Consider the following 17,091-nt stretch of genomic DNA (forward strand, 5'->3'; position numbering starts at 1 on the left):
CCAGGGAGGGAGAGCATGGAGGTCAGACTTGGCAGCGATGCAAGTCACTTCCACTCGACACCCATTCGCAGAAGCAGTCTCAGGCCACAGCTCGCTGCAGGGGAGGGGGGAGGAGGTGGAGCATGGGAAACCACATGCCCAGCAACCATGGAAGAAGGAGAGCCTGGGTTGTGGTGCAGACACAGTCTCTGTCCCTCGGAGACACAAAAAGGAGAAATCTGGGGACCAAGTAGTGCAGAGCTGGGTGCGTTTCCCCTGGCACCAAGGCCTTGTAGGCAGGGAGGCAGACGGAATGCCAGCCAGGAAGACAGGGTGCAATTAAAGTGTCTACATTAGTGGAGCCCCACCAGAGTAGTCATCCTTTTTGTTGGTACTTGTTTTCTAACGGGTGTTTCATTTTTACTTTTTCCAAGTAGAACCATGACGTCACATTCCTTCATTCAAATATCTGGCTGCCTGTCCTTTTGCCATGTTTCCGTTATGCACTGTCCACTTTTTCCATTGGAATGTTGTGGGAAGGCATGTCCCCTCGCTCCCGGACACTGCACTTAAGCAACCAAGACGAACCACTTTTAAATCCATTTTATCTTTGTGAGGATACCCTTAGGGGCTCAAAAACCTGAGATTTTTTACTCAGAACAAATGTGTGGGAAACCTCAAACTCATGAGACCCAATTTGGGGTAAAATCAAACACAAGCTGGGAATAGCTCAGTGTGCATGGGAGTTGTCAGCCTAAACTAAGTGTTAATTCATCTAGGACGACGATTTTCATCCGCTGGGCCGCAAGTTTTCTAAAACCATGAAATACCTGACATCTTTTCCCTTAGCTTGGCAAATTAAAAAAATGACAACACAACAGTAGCCATCCAGTGTGAATGAATCAAAATTATATCTATTGTTTTTGTCATTTTAGAAAAAAAAAATGGAGGTGTACTGCAGAATTTTAGTAATTAGTGAATGTGTGTCATGAGATAAAATAGGTTGAAAATCACTGCTCTAGGGCATTGAGTTTTAGGTTTCAGTTTGGAGTATCAGAAACTTTGTAGATCAGGTTATTATAAAAAACAAACTAAATTATTTTTTCACTTCACATCCAAAGCAAAGGCTGCCATTACAGTACTTTGATGTGGATAGGTGATTAGGCAGAGGAATGAACAGAGTTGAATAATGTTTCAGACCCAGACAGATATTAGCCTGTCATTGTTGGAGATTGGAAAGGACAAATTTGAATGGAAATAAGATGTTTTGTTTCATTTGTCTTAATGGCTAGAAGATACAAAAGAAGGTACAAGTCAAAAATGTAGAAAAAGAGAAGAAGGCATTAAGCACGTGAATATATTTAGAAAGAGGACCTGAGAGAAGTTCAGCTGAGCCTATATTCTCACAGGAAGTGAAGCAGGAAGGGAAAGGCCCTCCAGTAACCGACACTCCTCTCAAGGTCAGGGCTGTGTTGTTATCATCTCTGTGTCCCAATATGCCGTATCAGGCGCTCCATAAGTATTCACTGACCTAGTTAACTATCCACTCATATTCTTCCACGCAAGTCCTAACCACTGGGCTCTTCTCTAATGGGAATGCCCTTCTTTACTCCTCCAAGAACGCTTGTCAGATCCTTCTGAAACGCCTTGAGCCCGTCATTCAGAAAAATCCAGAAGGTTCCTGGGAAGACTGGGTAAGTGTTCCATTCCATTACCACAAATGAGGAAACCCACACCAGTGCCCAGAGCACCAGGGCAGCACACAGCTGAAGCTTGAAGACACAGTTCTTCTAAGAGTGGCTTTATAACCAAGGGCAAAAGCCCCAAAAGCTGATACGGCTGTCCTATGATGTTTACCAGGTATGTATGGAGAGAGAACAGGGGGAACAGCATCCCTGAGAAGAGGAATGGAAGTGTATGAATAGTACCCAGAAGGCCTGACCCAGACTGAGCCTTCCTCAGTCTCAAGGGAAATGATTTGTTTCATCCAATTTTACAATACCCTATGTACCATTTCTTTAGCACATTTATCTCACATTTGCACATACACTACTAGAGTGCTGACATTTAGATATGAAGCACTATTACCTTGTGAACTAAGCCTGTATGTCATAGATGGGCAGCAGGATTCCATTTTATTTCTTTAACTCAGACTTCTGAACTCAAATCAGAAGGAAATTGTTAGTGTATCAGTTGAGAGGGAAAAATATATATATATATTATGATGAGTTAATCCTTTTTTTGGGGGGGGGGGGTAACAAAGCACCAACAATGACTGTATGTCAATTTTGACACATATTTTTATTTTGAATATTTTTATTTTCACCTATTAGATGGTGTATTTATTTTATTTTAACTAATTATGCTCCTCCTGCAGATAGAAACTGCTTTTGAACAAAGAATCAGTCTTTCAGCCACAGGATACTACAGGTAAAGATTACAATAATAACATCTTGACTTAGCCAAGAAAATGGGAGGCAACCACGCACTCAGGGCCTCCATCTCTCATTTGTAAAACAAGTTTTCATCATGTGATCTCTGAAATCCTTTCTGGGCCCCAAATTCTACGACTTCACATCGGCCCTTGAGCTATGTCCAAAGCAATATTAAGTAACAAAAATGCCCCTATTGGGTACAAAAAAAAAGTTAAACATAACTGACAACATTTAATCATTATTTACTTTTCTTTATTGTGAAAAAAAATCAGAATAATAATATTCTTTAGTGTGAATACTAAAAGAAGTAACTTGCACATCAAGTTTACAAATCTTCCTCCCAATACCATAAAAATCTTCCTGTGCAGAAGCCCCTTGGTAGACGGGGGAGATGGATGGGAGGTCACCAGTCAACACTTGTGCAGGACCCCTCAGAGGAGGCCCTCAGAGAGGAGAGCTGATTGTCAAATTCCGGAAGTGTATGACTTTAGTGTAACAATCTAATGAAGCAAACCATCAAATGAAAAAGAGAGAGATGTTTTTAAGAAAGAAAAAAAGGAAGGAATAGCCATGCCCAATGCCCTGTACACTGTGAGTTCTAAATTCCTGAGTTCAGTTACCAAGAAGCGAATGAATCAGCCTCCAACGGGGTACTTTTCCATTATAAATTAACTAGAGGCCTGGTGCATGGATTCATGCATTGGTTGGGGGCATGGCCTGGGGGAATAGGCTCACTATGGGAGCAGCTGCTCATCTCTGTCAACTGACCACCAGGGGGCAGCTCCAGTGTTGGCTGTCTGCCCCCTCGTCGTCAGTGCACATCATAGCAACCAGTCATTCTGGTCATTCCTCCATTTGGTTGCTGGGCTTTTATATACATAGATGCATTGAATTGCTGGCCCTCTTTTTACCAGCGAGGGGGACCCTCTGGGAATGCCAATAAAACCAGCTGAGGTTCTCAACATGCAGAGCTAGAGCACAAGTCTAACCCATCAAAATACAGACCTGGGAAAGCTGAGCTGTTGGCATCTCTTCGTTTCTGACCTAACTGCAGCCCTGAGAATCCTCTTTAAAGTGGAGGTGACGGTTCCTATTGCCACAACCAGTGAGGTTGTAAACACAGGCTGCAGCTTAAATGAGTTGAAAAGGGCAGTTGAAATAAACAGCAGTCAAATTAAATGTTATCATAACTGGTAACTTCTTAAATGAATCAACATTGTGTGTGTGTACGTGCGCGCACACACATACACACACAGGCACGAAGGCACACACATGCACACCCCAAGCTACAGGGCTTTATTTCTTCCATCAGGGGCTACAAAGCCTTCATGGACTGGGAGAAGGGGGAGGGAGACCCGTTTCCTTACTATGTCTTTGGAGCAGCCTGCTCGGAGGTGGAAATCGACTGTTTGACAGGAGCTCACAAGGTAATATAACTTCCTCCTTGGTAAGTTAACACAAGGACAACATTGTGTTGCCATTAACAGCCCTGAGTTCTCTGGGTAATACTTGTATACAGTAGGAGCAAGATTCTTTCCATCCCATGGGAACGCCTAGAGACCCCAGTTTATCCAGAATTTGCACTTAAAAAGAAGTAGTCAAGAGGCATTGCTCATGACAGCCTAAAATGCAGTTTCTTATTCTAATTCAGACATCAAAATCACTTTCCAAAGTTTTTTTTGGGGGGGGAGGGTGGGGATGTTCTGTTTCTAAAGGAAGATTGAGTTATCTAATCTGAAGGCATAGGTAATTTAGCAAATTGTCCTGAGTAAGCACAAAGCACACAGCAATGTGATACTATTTCTTCAGGGTGGGTTACCCCAAGGTGCTACTACCTCTAAGAAATAGATTGAGGATGGGAGAGAAGGGGCAGGGGGGAGGGGGCCTGAGAAAATAACTTTGTGTTTGCCCTTTCATTGAGGCAAAGCCATGATTGCCAGAGACCTCTTCGGCCATTGACAGTTCCCCCTCCCCACCCCACCCCAAATTTAAAAAGTTAGCAGATGTCTTTACCACCTCTACTGTTGATGGAGGTCAATGCCGGATTAATTAACTAGCAGGAGTTTGGGAATCATTTGGGACCATTTGAATAAAACTTTTTTTAATTCAAGTATTCACAGTGAGGTCATTTACTGTCTGTTGGCAGAAAATCAGAACAGACATCGTCATGGATGCATCTTGCAGCCTAAACCCAGCCATTGATATCGGGCAGGTAGGTCCTGGCCCGCTGAGCTGGGTGCTGCTTCCTGGGAGCGGTGGTGGGGAGGTAAAGGCCCTCTGAAGAGCACACAGCACCACAGAGCTCCGCATCTCCCCCTTCAGGTGGAAGGGGCGTTCATTCAGGGCATGGGCCTGTACACCACCGAGGAGCTGAAATACTCCCCGGAAGGCGTCCTGTACTCGCGAGGCCCTGATGAGTACAAAATTCCAGCCATCACTGACGTCCCAGAGGAGTTCAACGTCTCCTTGTTGCCGGCCTCCCAAACCCCACTGACCATCTATTCCTCCAAGGTAAGCACCCATACCAGCCACGGTGCAGTGTGCGGGGTGAGGCAGCATAATAAACGAGGGCAGTTGGACAACATAAAAAATAAATGTCAATCCTTATCAAGGCCAAATCACGACAGACTGTTAGAATTTGGAGATGAATCACCTCGAGAAAAGGGAAATTCGGGGAAGATGAATGATCCACCCGATGGCCATCCTGGCCAAGGATTTGATTTATTAAATCCTCTTTCAGCGAGAACGCTTAACAAGCAGCCAAAAGCTTTGATTGGATAGAATAACATTTTCACTTAACAACCGGAAGACGAACGTATTACATGGGGATGAGGTTGCGATGCTACTGAAACCTTAAAGAGCAGCGGCAGCGTGAACAGAACCTGGGCCAGGCCTCAGGACACCTGGCTTCCTGCCCCAGCCCAACTCTCTGTGACATGAGGCAATCACTCATGCAGCTCCGAGGGGCTCAGGGCCTCAGCCCCACCCCAAAATAATCTAAAGCCATGTTTCTCAGCGGGACAGGAAGGGTGGGGGGGAGTGCCCCTCAGGAAACATCTGGCAATGCCTGGAGGCGTTTCTGGTTGTCATGACGACGATGGAGGAAGATGCTGCTTCTAGTGCGTAGAGGGCCAGGGATGCTGCTAACCAGCCCTCAATGCACAAGACCGCCATCCACAGCCACGAGTCATCGGGCCCCCATGCCAGCTGGGCCAGGAAGCCAAGACACCAGCCCTCGGCAATTGCTAAAGTCGTGAACTTGCGAATTAAAACAAAGGGTGGCGTGTGTTTGCGTTGCTGTGTGCAGGTTACAGGAGAGCCACCCTCGTAGTTGCAACTCCCTTTAGGTTTGAGATGCAGTATTAAAATGTTCTTTAAACTCTTTTGGGAGACTTCGTATGAGAGATGGCAAATTAGTACCAAAATCAGTAAGAACACGAGTCCACATCAATCTGCTGGAATCGCTTCATTTCCAAAATGGATCCCTCTTGCTGCCCAGGAGCTTTCCTGGAACATATGGTGATGAGGGTTGGGGGGGGGGGGGTGCAATTTTTAAAGGAAGGCCAAGCAACAGGCCTTTGGGTTCTCTTCGGGATGGAAGTCATCATCAAAAAGGATGCTCAGAGCCCACAGGGAGCAGCTCTCAGGGCCGGCAGGACCTTTGGGTGCCCGTGGTTATGGCCAGTCCCCCACAGGCAGACCTGCAGGGCAGTCATGGGTTTGCACGTGTGCCAGGAAGTGTACTAACAGCGGGGACCTACTAGGTTCCAGGTGCTGTGCTTTTGTGCCACCTGAGTGTCATAACACCCTGTAAGCTAGGTGTCACTGCCGGCATCCCACTGATAAAGGGAAAGGGACTCAGAGAGAGCATCTCACCCAGAGAAACACAGGGAGTGAGGGCCAGGGTTCAGATTCAGGTTCTCTAGCTCAGGGGTTGCAAATGCGGGCCATTGGCCAAGTCTAGCCTGCAGATGTGTGTTCTCTGTCCCACACAGTGCTTTTTAAAGTCATGAAATTTTTTTATTTATTTTTAATATATTTTTATTGATTTCAGAGAGGAAGGAAGAGGGAGAGAGAGAGATAGAAACATCAAAGATGATTGGCTGTCTCCTGCACACCCTACACAGGGCATCGAGCTCGTAACCGGGGCATGGGCTCTGACGGGAATCTAACCATGACCTCCCAGTCCGTAGGTCAACACTCAACCACTGAGTCACGCTGGCTGGACAAGTCAGGGAATTTTACATGAAAATACAAACACCTAAACTCTCTTGAAAAACTGGGTGATCTGATCGTTTGGGCTGCATTTCTGGAAGGTAGCAATTAGCTGGAACTGAAGATCAGCTGCCTCTTTTGGACAGGACATGGGTGTCTCTATTTCCCCATAATTCCCCTGACTTCTATCAATGTGTAGTTCCATATAGAAGCTCCTAAAAATAAATGTGCTCTCTTGCAGGGCCTGGGGGAGTCCGGAATGTTCCTGGGCTCGTCTGTGTTCTTTGCCATCACTGATGCTGTGGCCGCCGCACGCAGAGAGAGAGACATAGCCGACGACTTCACAGTGAGGAGCCCAGCAACCCCTGAGTGGGTCCGGATGGCCTGCGCAGACCTGTTCACAGAGATGGTAGGAGCGGTTGTTTAGTTTCCTGAGAGGGCATTTTCATTTTCCTCCTTCTCATACCTCTTAGGTAAATGTATCCCATCTGTATCTAATCAAATTATAAGATGAACGTTAAAATCAGTCACAATCCCACTAACCAAAAATCATCATTATCTCTCTCTCTCTCTCTCTCTCTCTCTCTCTCTCTCTCTCTCTCTCACACACACACACACACACACACACACACACACACACACACATTTTCAACCATCTTTCCTTTGGATAAACTATTTACATACAGATACAGTCTTATACTGCTCTAGGATCTGTCACCAGTCTGACCACCCTCCCTCCACCCATCTTTTAATTCATCAATGTTTACATGTAAAATAGACCTTATTTACACAAAATCAGGGCATCCCTGACATGAACATGTGAAAAGGTCTGGACAGGGGCCCTGTCACGGGAAATGGTAATACTGCATCCAGGTAGTAGCACAAACCAAAAACCTAGGAGCTGGCCTGACATCTCTCCCTTTCTCTCTCAGTAGCCAGTCCTTCACCATGTCCTGTCCATTTCAACCCCTAGCAATCTCCTGCAGCACTCTGTTCCTCCGTCCAACCACTCTAGACAAACGTTAGTTGAGTACCGAATAGGTGCCAGGCATGCTGGGAGCTGGGAAGGAAAGGGATCTGCCTCTACATACTCTCTAGAGACTCTAATTCCACCCCCATCTCTCTAGTCTGGGTCAGAGCAGCCTCCTGACAGTCTCCCGACACCACAGCAGCCAGAGGTTTGTGGTGTGACAGGTATGACCATGTCACCCCAGCAAAGGTCCCCATTGCTCTTGGGTTAACGATAAAACCATTTTATTTTCCCTATCACGTCCAGAAACCTGTAACATCCAGTGTGGCAGACCCCTGCCCCCACCTCTCCAGCCACACATGGTCCCTACCCTGCCTTTTCTCTCCTCCCCAGCCACACTCACTTCTTCAGTCTGTTCCTTGTATCCAGGACAGAGACCTCTGCTGGGCTCCTCTCTCTGCTGGGAACCATCTTCTTTTTTTTTTTTTTTCTTCTTTTTTTCTTTTTTGACTTTTTTAAAATATTTTTTTTTATTGGTTTCAGAGTGGAAGGGGGAGGGAGGGAGGGAGGGAGGGAGGGAGGGAGGGAGAGAGAGAGAGAGAGAGAGAGAGAGAGAGAGAGAGAGAGAGAGAGAGAGAGAGAGAGAGAGAGAAATTATGAGAGAGAATCATTGATTGGCTGCTTCCTGCATGCCCCCTATTGGGGATCGAGCCCGAAACCCAGGCATGTGCCCTAGACCGGAATTGAACCCAGGACCCTTCAGTCCGCAGGCCAATGCTCTATCCACTGAGCCAAACAAGCCAGGGCTGGGAACCATCTCCTTTCGTTTCCTCACCTAGCTAACCCCTCCTCACCTTTCATATTTTAATCAGATTCAAGAAATGAATTGGGAACTTTGTTCTTGCATAGTGTGAGGTAGCAGGAGTGTAATGGTGAGCCTGACACAGGTCGCTGCTCTCAAGGAGCTGATGGTGGAGCAGAGGAGAAAGACAAACACTGCTGTCAGTTGTAACTGCTCGGCTGACTCTGGGTTATCCCTGTGCATCAATGGAGCAAACTTTTCTAACTTAGCCCTATCGGTTTCTTAAAGTCAAAGGAGGTATGCGTGAGGCTCCAGCTATAATCAGTCATCGTGTAATCATTCATTCATCCAACACCTCCCATGTGCCAGGCACCCCTGGGAAACTGAAGAAATAGTGAGCCAGTCCATCTTCGCCCGCATGGAGCTTACGTTTTCCCGGGGAAACCAGACAGTAAACACACACGCGATAAAATGTCAGGTGAGGCAAAGTAGAAGAGTAAGGAGCTAGAATGCATGGAGAATGTTATTATAGAATATTTTATAGAGTTTATTGAGAAGTTTTCTCTGGGTGTTCACATTTAAGCCGAGGCCTGAATGAAGAGGAGCAAACATAAAGCTGGTGATGGTGCGTTCAAGACAGAGAACAGCTAGTGCAAAGGTCCCGGGGCAGTTGTAACGGATTTAAAGTAGGCTGGGACTGAATAGCCCTCAAAATAAATAATCTTCTTAAGCCTCTGATCTTGCTTCTCAAGTGGAAAAGTGTGTGGCTGAAAGGCTGTAAAGGTTCTCACTGGCAGAGGAATAAAAGAAGCCCAAATCTGTGGCTGCATCCCTTATCTTCCCATCGGCAGGTGCAGCCTGGACCGTCCTTCCCGTCCACAGATTGCCTGGCATCTCGCCTCTGTCCCCATCCAGCTCTGTTCTTCAGATCTTTAGAAATTCTGTTCACTCACACAGCAGGCCTCCTGACATTCTTACAGCCTGGCCCCCTTACAGACCGGTCTCCTTAGGCAGCTGGGGACACATCAGAATTTACATTGGATCCAGCTACAACATGGTTCATACGTTAAAATATATAGTGATTCTCACTGCCATACAATATGGTACTTTAAAGAAGGGGAGACATGAACATTCTTTGCATTTGGCCTTTAAGTGCGGTTGTCAAAACACAGCTTGATCTACCCAGCCAGGATGGCTGAGTGGTTGAGTGTTGACCTAGGAACCAGGAGGTCACGGTTCAATTCCCAGTCAGGGCACACACCTGGGTTGTGAGCTTGATCCCCAGTGTGGGGTGTGCAGGAGGCAGCCGATCAAAGATTCTCTCTCATCATTGATATTTCTCTCTCTCTCTCTCTCTCTCTCTCTCTCTCTCTCTCTCTCTCTCTCTCTCTCTCTCTCTCCTTAATCTCTGAAATCAATAAAAATACAATTTTTAAAAAGCACAGGTTGTCTGACAGGTGAGGAGATGAGAGGGTCAGAATGTCTGTGACTAGAACATGAGCACTGGGAAGTCCTCTTTCAATAAGCTCCTCATGACCAAGGTAAATAACAGCCTGTTCCGCAAATAGAAATGACTGACAGTACTATTCCTCTTGGAATTAACTAATATGTGCATTTAAATGCACGTAACAACACTGCAAGTACAAGCCACTGTACATATTAGAGGTAAGGTCTCCGCCAAGTACTTCTCTCCCTGTCAATGGCCTCCTTCCAGAGGGCCCTCCCCAAGGCGGGAAGCTGCCCACACTCCATCGGGTGGGCCTGGCCAGGGCCAGAAACAGCCAAGAGGAGCAGCCACACTTCCTGGACACTTACCGTAGCTTCAGCTTCAGCGAACGGCAGGCATTAGTAAGAAGCCGGAGCATTTTTGCTTAAAAGTGCCACCTGTTTACTTCGGTCCGGCAGTCCTTCCTGCCAGATGTGGATGGGGCTGTCCCCAGGAGGCAGCCTATACCCTGTGCTCCCCCTCTCCCCCCATGCACAGCCGTCCCTCCCCCGCCACCCCCTGCCTGCTGAGTTAGTCCTTCACCACACAATAATGACGATGAAGATGAGGAGGAGGAATTCCTGACTGATGGCAGCTACCACTGACACTAGGCCTTGACACCAATGAGACCGGAAACAGACATATCTCAGAAGCCGAGATTTAACTAAAAGTAGACTCCATCATGGCCATTGTAAACATATTGCCTTCATTCTAGCTATCAAGACCCAACCAGGGAGGAGGAAGAGGGGGAGGGAGGAAGGAAGGGGTCGATGGCACCAAGCAAGAGAGAAGATAAAGGGAAGGTCGCCAAAGGCCAAGAAAGAACAGCTTAAATCCCAGGTCTGGGTCTCTGAAACAAAACAAAACAAAACAAAACAAAACAAAACAAAACAAAAAAGAAAGTTATGTCCTCATCCAAGGAGCTAGACCCCAGAAGGCCGAGGGAGCCAGATAGTGAGTATTGATCTGGGTCCCAAAGCAAAGGGGACTCCAGGAATCCAGGTCTGATGGAAAGAACCGGAAGCAGGTTTTGGAAGGGACTAAGCACTGCCATCACCTTTAGCAGGAGAGGTGGCCTGAATCGACCTCAGACTAGACTGCGGAGCTTTGTTCAGCAGCCAGCCCGCCCAGCGCAGGTGGATAAGCTGACTGTAGATAAGATACCCATCGCAGCAGCCAGGTAGAGAATCGGGGCCGTCTCTCTGAGAAGGGCAAACCTAGCCCTCCATTTATATTTCATTACGGGTTGAGAGAAACAGTAAGAATAGAATTTGTTAAGTTATCCTGAGAGGAGTGGTTGTTTTGTGGGTGTGTGGTTTTTTGTTGTTGTTTTGGGTGTGTGTGTGTGTTTTTGTTTGTTTGTTTGTTTGTTTACTTCTTTTTTGTACTTTTGTGAAATAAATATTAGGAGAAAAGCTTTTTGGAACCCTCATAACTTTTCATTATTTATGGGCGGTTTGTGCTTTTACACCTGTGTAACTAAAAGTCAACTCTTTGGACGAAAAAAACAAAAATAAAAATGTAACAACAGCAGAAGCAAAGAATGTAATTTCTGCTTTTTTGGCTAAACTTAAAGGAGAGCATTCCCAGCAGAGGAAACAGGAATTGAGGACCACAAGAAGGAAGGATTCACAAGTCAAGCTCTTGGGGCTTGAAGGCCAGGGTAGGGAAGTGCGCCTGGTTTTTAACTGGCAAGGGTTCTGGACAAAAACCATTTGGCTGGAGGTACAGCCAGAGCTGCTCTCAAATCATGGCACAGGCGCCCTGGTCCCTAGGCTCCGGCACAAACAGCTCTCAGACTATCCTCTCCCCTTCCCACCCTCCCTGACCCCGCAAATGTGTTCATAGGCTTTATCATTCTCTGGGAGATCCACATCTTGGAAGCAAAAAGGCCAGATAACTAATACAGAGTGCCTTATTCCTTAGCAACGCCAAGTGCAGCAGATATCACAATACCAGACCCCACTGTCTCTTCGGAGTGACCCTAGAGAGGAAGGGTATTCCCCAGGAAAATCCTGCCTCCCCCCATCAGAAAAATTTCCCCGAACCTACAGATTTGATGTGATTTTCCCGGTGAAATATTGCAATGGTATTATAATATTAAGTTTTGAATTTGCTTTCTTTCTTAGATCCCAAGAGATGACCCTAAGACATTTAGACCTTGGTCTATCCCTATAGCATAAGACGGCTGTCATTTCTCTAAAAGGTAAGATCAATAAGCTGAAAGATAATGACTCAGGAAGAAAAACTGATCCAGTCTTTTGGGTGGTATGGAAATTTATGATGACACAGTGTATAAGTCAAGCTTCTTTTTTTTATTTGTTTAAAATATTTTTGTTGATTTCAGAGAGAGGAAAGGAGAGGGAGAGAGAAACATTGATTTGTTGTTCCATTGATTTATGTATTAATTGGTTGATACTTGTACTAGTATATGCCCTGACTGGGGATAGGACCTGTAAACATGTTGTATAGGGACCATGCTCTAACCCTGTGGTTGGCAAACTGGGGCTCGAAAGCCACATGCGGTTCTTTGGCCCCTTGAGTGTGGCTCTTCCACAAAATACCATGACCTGGGCGAGTCTATTTTGAAGAAGTGGTGTTAGAAGAAGTTTAAGTTTAAAAAATTGGGCTCTCAAAAGAAATTTCAGTAGTCGTACTGTTGATATTTGGCTCTGTTGACTGATGAGTTTGCTGGCCACTGCTCTAACCAACTGAGCGACCTGGCCAGAGCTCATTCAGCTTCTTATTTTATAAATGAAGATTTCATAGACATAAATCTCACCAGTCCAATTTTTCAACCATTTATTGTTCTCCTCTCACACAAAGTTGAGGGATTTACATACTTTTATAATTCTTTTCTTTTCTTTCTTTCTTTTTTTTTTTTTTTTCCAGGTGTTTCAATGTTCTCCAAGTTAAAAGATGGCTTGTGAATCCTAACTGGACTCTACACTGATATTCTTATACTGATGTGAAGAAGAAAAAAATGACACAAAACTTAGAAACATTATTCAAGTCCGATTGCCTAACAAGATGAATCATTATTTACAAATCATTAATGTAGACTTTCTAGCCTACAGGCCACCAGACCAGACCACCACTGCCATAATCATAGCAACCAAGTAAAATTCTAAATTGTTTCTGACACTATCATGTCACTTTTGCTATAAAAGCGAATTTTTCCTTTGTATCCATCCACGATAATCGGACTGTAATATAGGCTACAGTCCTAGAATGAAAGACACTTCTCGGTAGATAAGCATGTGATTACTTTTCCCGGGGATATGTTTGATTCAGTGGCCACAGTAGGGACACCACAGAGTTCTACAAGGTTTGATTTTATTTTGTTTTTACTGTGGATGAGCTATGGGTCCATGTATGTGCATCTGACAACAAAGCAGTTGTGTTTTCCTCATTGTCGATGAGCTATTCAACTGCTTGATATTCTTTTGGAATTTGGAGGGCAAAAGCATGGTAAAAATCATTTTTAATGTAGTATCATAAAATCCTTTTACTTCTTAAATCTGTTTATAAAAAAAAAAAAAAAAAAAAAAAAAAAAAAAACCACCTGATCTGGTATTAGAGTTTCAGAAGAACTTCATTGCTCAATTTCCTGTATACTGAAGTGGGTAATACAGAGCAAAAAAAATTCTAAATTGTGATCCCTCCTATGTTGAAGTTGAAAACATGCAGGGTCCACCATATTTTATTCCTCAGTTTTAGAGGCCTTCCGAGGAGAAACCAGCAAATGAATTATTCCGCATTTGACCAGACAGTCAGGGAGTAAACTGACACTCTGTCAACCAGAATTCATATGATCAGGCTCACCAGCCTCCCCCTACAGTGACTCCTTGCAGTGATCTGAGGAGAGGCCGAGCTCAGAGTGTTTGGTGATTGGTGAGAGAAGGTAAACATTAGACATGCCTTACAGCCTGGAGGAGGTTGAAGGTCACAGGAGGCACTGGGCCCATGTGATTGAAGGGACTGGGACACAGATGTTCACTTGGCCTGTTCGCTGACTTTGGAGGCTCTACCAGGAGTCCAAAGGAGAAAGGGGGACAGGAGCACAAAGAGAAAGGAGACAGGCGCAGAGGGGTCATGGACAGGACAGAATTTACGAAAGATTATGAGAAGAGTTGGAGAACGTAGGGGTAGCAGCCGGGGTGAAATACGTTGAAATAAAAAGATGTTTTAGCCCTGGCCATGGTGGCTCAGTTGGTTGAGCATCATCCCATGCACCAAAAGTTCACTGGATTTATTCCCAGTCAGGGCACAGATTTCCAGTTTATGGGTTCGATCCCCAGTAAGGGCATGTAGAAGGCAATCAGTGTTTTTCTCTCTTTCCCTCTCGCTCTCTAAAATAAATAAAAACATATTTTAAAAAGATTCATTTCTTTTTTTAAAGATGTTTTAAAAGCCTTGGCCCACACAGTTACCACAGAGAGAGAGTACAGGAGTGAAGGGCAAACAAAGGCGCGCTACCAGGATGCTCTTTGTCACCATCTGGTTATGCCACTTTGGACTTGGGAGAGAGCAGGCTTTCTTTCAAACTAACCAGTCTCTTTCCTAACCCCCTGCGGGCTTGTGCTGCATCCTCCCCATCCCTCCCAATCTTTCCTCCAGCTTTTCCAGGCTAGACTCCACCCCCTGAAGTTGCCACATGCACCGGCCAAGGAATTGCCACTGCTGTTTTTTTTCCTCCCTTGGTAATCACAGCTAATGACTGGTAGCTGATTCTTCCTGCCCACTTCCAGAATAAAGTCCCCTGGGTGGAGAATGCGCTGTCCCTGGAAAGCCTCTGAGTGCGTGCGTGGCTTCCTAGTGAATCAGGGCTAATGCCCAATTCCATTTGCTCCCTTCTTAACTAGCTGCTTATGCTAGCAGTACATGCACATGAGTATAGGAGTGTGCGTGTGTGTATAATAAATATATGATATTTAAGACAGGTTCATAAAGTGTTCTACAATCCTTTATCCAAAACATAAGGAATATACTTTTCCCAGGTCATTTTTCCAGGGGAAGCAATGTGCTTTTCAAAACAGACTCTTGGCATCTTCCTAGTTACTGGAATAAAGACCTATTGCTACTTGCCCTTGAAAAGGAAATATCTATTTCCACCACCAAAGTTAATAACAGTAACAGGTTCACATGCGGCACCTAGCACCTTTCATCTAAATAGGTTGAAATTTGCCTGGCCAGCATGGCTCAGTGGTTGAGCATCACCTTATGAAACAGGAGGTCACGGTTTGATTCCCAGTCAGGGCTCCTGCCCGACTTGGTTGTGGGCTCGATCCCCAGTGTGGGGCGTGCAGGAGGTAGCCAATGAGTGATTCTCATCATTGATGATTCAATCTCTCTCCCTTCCTCTCTGAAATATACATATATATATATATATATATATATATATATATATATTAAAACAACAACAACAAATAAATAGGTTGAAATTTTACATCCAAAAGTTCTATAGGGAATGTGCAGCAATGGCAAAGTGAAGAGGTCAGCAAATCTGTCTCCAAAAATACTATAAAACTGGGCACTTGTCCCAAACTACTATTCCAGGACTCCAAAAATCAAGCAAAAGCCAACAACAAATAGCAAAGTGCTTACTTATGAAAAACTGCTAAACTTTAGGTAAAAACAGGGGTTTATGGCAATCTTTTCTGGGAGGAAATAATGAAGGTTGGAGTGGACAGACCCACTCACTCCCCAGATGCCCTTTGAGCCCAGCACCACCCCAGGTGCGGCTGGCCGGGAGCAGGAGGCTGTCTCTAGGGCGTGTCTGGCTCACCCAGTTTCGCCCCAACAGCCACCTTCTAATCAATTTCCTTTCAATGTGCCCAAATCCATGAACCGGGCCTTTAGTTAATATATAAAGTGCTTATTATTTTTTTAATATATTTTATTGTTTTTTTTATACAGAGGAAGGGAGAGAGAGCTAGAAACGTCGATGATAGAGAAACATCGACCAGCTGCCTCCTGCACACCCCCTACCGGGGATGTGCCCGCAACCAATGTACACGCCCTTGACCGGAATCGAACCTGGGACCTTTCAGTCCACAGACTGACGCTCTACCACTGAGCCAAACCGGTTTCGGCTGGAGTGACATTTTAAGGCCATAGGTAACAGCTCCTTAAATGCTCAGCGGAGGCCCAAAGGGAAGTAGTGGAGAAATGGCTGGGTTTGGCAATAATTTCAGGAAAGGACTCAGAAATGTTCCCTGGGAGGGGTAGGGGGAGCAGAAGGTGCTTAGTTAGGGAAGCCACGTTATATAGACTAATTTACCAAAATGTTTGATAAAGAAGAGAAGCAAGATCCAGAAAAGGTGATTTCAGGGACAAAACCCGGTTGGGGGAGTTTCTCTGGTAGGAGAATAAGGAAGCAATGGAGAGGCAAACAAGCAAGGTACAAACCGAGAACAAGAACGTGAGGCTAGCTCTCGGAGGTTTGTGCTGTATTTTCACGTCTATACTGCTTCTCACACGCATCATCTCGTCATCCTCCAGCTCGGACGACCCACCCTCTTATCCATGGATTCTCAGAAGTGTGGCCCTAGGTCAGCAGCATCAGCATCCCTGGGAACTTGTTAGAAATGCACCTTCTTGGGTCCTACACCAGATCTCATCGGGCGAGGCCACAACCTGTGCTTTTCAAGTCCTCCAGGGGGTGGGTGCTCTCCAAGTCCCCGCGACGACCGCTCTGGGGAGAACGGGGCAGAGACCATGGCCGGGAGTGGGGACAACAGTCCCAGGGCAGGATTTCTCCCAACCCTCAGCCGGCCTTCCTCGCTCCTGGGGGTAGTGCACGACCCACCCCAACCAGCAGCCTAGGGCCTAGGGCAGCCCGCTTTGGACTTAGCACAGCCTGAGCGGAAGCCAGGCCCGGCAAACCTAGCGCCCACCCGTTAAGGGCCCTCACAGCCCACCCCGGCTTCGACTTCCGGTGACAGGAGCGGGTCGACGAGAAAGGATGGGGGCGTCAGAGCCCAACTTCCTCGAGACTGCCTGGGGTGATGGGGGACCTTCTCTTCTCCCAGCCCCTCCATGTGCTAAGACTAAGAAAACGGATAACGACGCGGCGAGAGAACGATAGGCTAGTCCAGGATCAGTGTCCGGGAACTCAAGAACAAGATTAAAAAAAAAAAAAAAAAAAAAAAAAGGCTCGGAAACGCTCCGTTCTTCCCCTCCCTATTCTCCCCTCCCGAGC

At 45.9% G+C, this 17,091-nt stretch overlaps 1 protein-coding gene across 1 annotated transcript in view; it reads left to right on the forward strand.

The window, feature by feature from the left end:
• The window catches only part of LOC311627053 (aldehyde oxidase 2), a 51,954-nt gene extending 37,806 nt beyond the window's left edge, over positions 1–14,148 (forward strand). The window contains exons 27-34 of the mRNA XM_084893181.1: positions 1,599–1,673; positions 2,357–2,409; positions 3,727–3,841; positions 4,561–4,626; positions 4,737–4,925; positions 6,871–7,038; positions 12,017–12,093; positions 12,780–14,148. Of these exons, the coding sequence (XP_084749307.1) occupies positions 1,599–1,673; positions 2,357–2,409; positions 3,727–3,841; positions 4,561–4,626; positions 4,737–4,925; positions 6,871–7,038; positions 12,017–12,070 (720 nt within the window). The 3' untranslated portion in view covers positions 12,071–12,093; positions 12,780–14,148. The remainder of the gene's footprint in view (positions 1–1,598; positions 1,674–2,356; positions 2,410–3,726; positions 3,842–4,560; positions 4,627–4,736; positions 4,926–6,870; positions 7,039–12,016; positions 12,094–12,779) is intronic.
• The last annotated feature ends 2,943 nt before the right edge of the window (positions 14,149–17,091 follow it).

The sequence above is a fragment of the Pipistrellus hanaki genome (genome assembly GCF_964339955.1).
Source record: "Pipistrellus hanaki genome assembly, chromosome: 8".
Classification (NCBI taxonomy): Eukaryota; Metazoa; Chordata; class Mammalia; order Chiroptera; family Vespertilionidae; genus Pipistrellus; species Pipistrellus hanaki.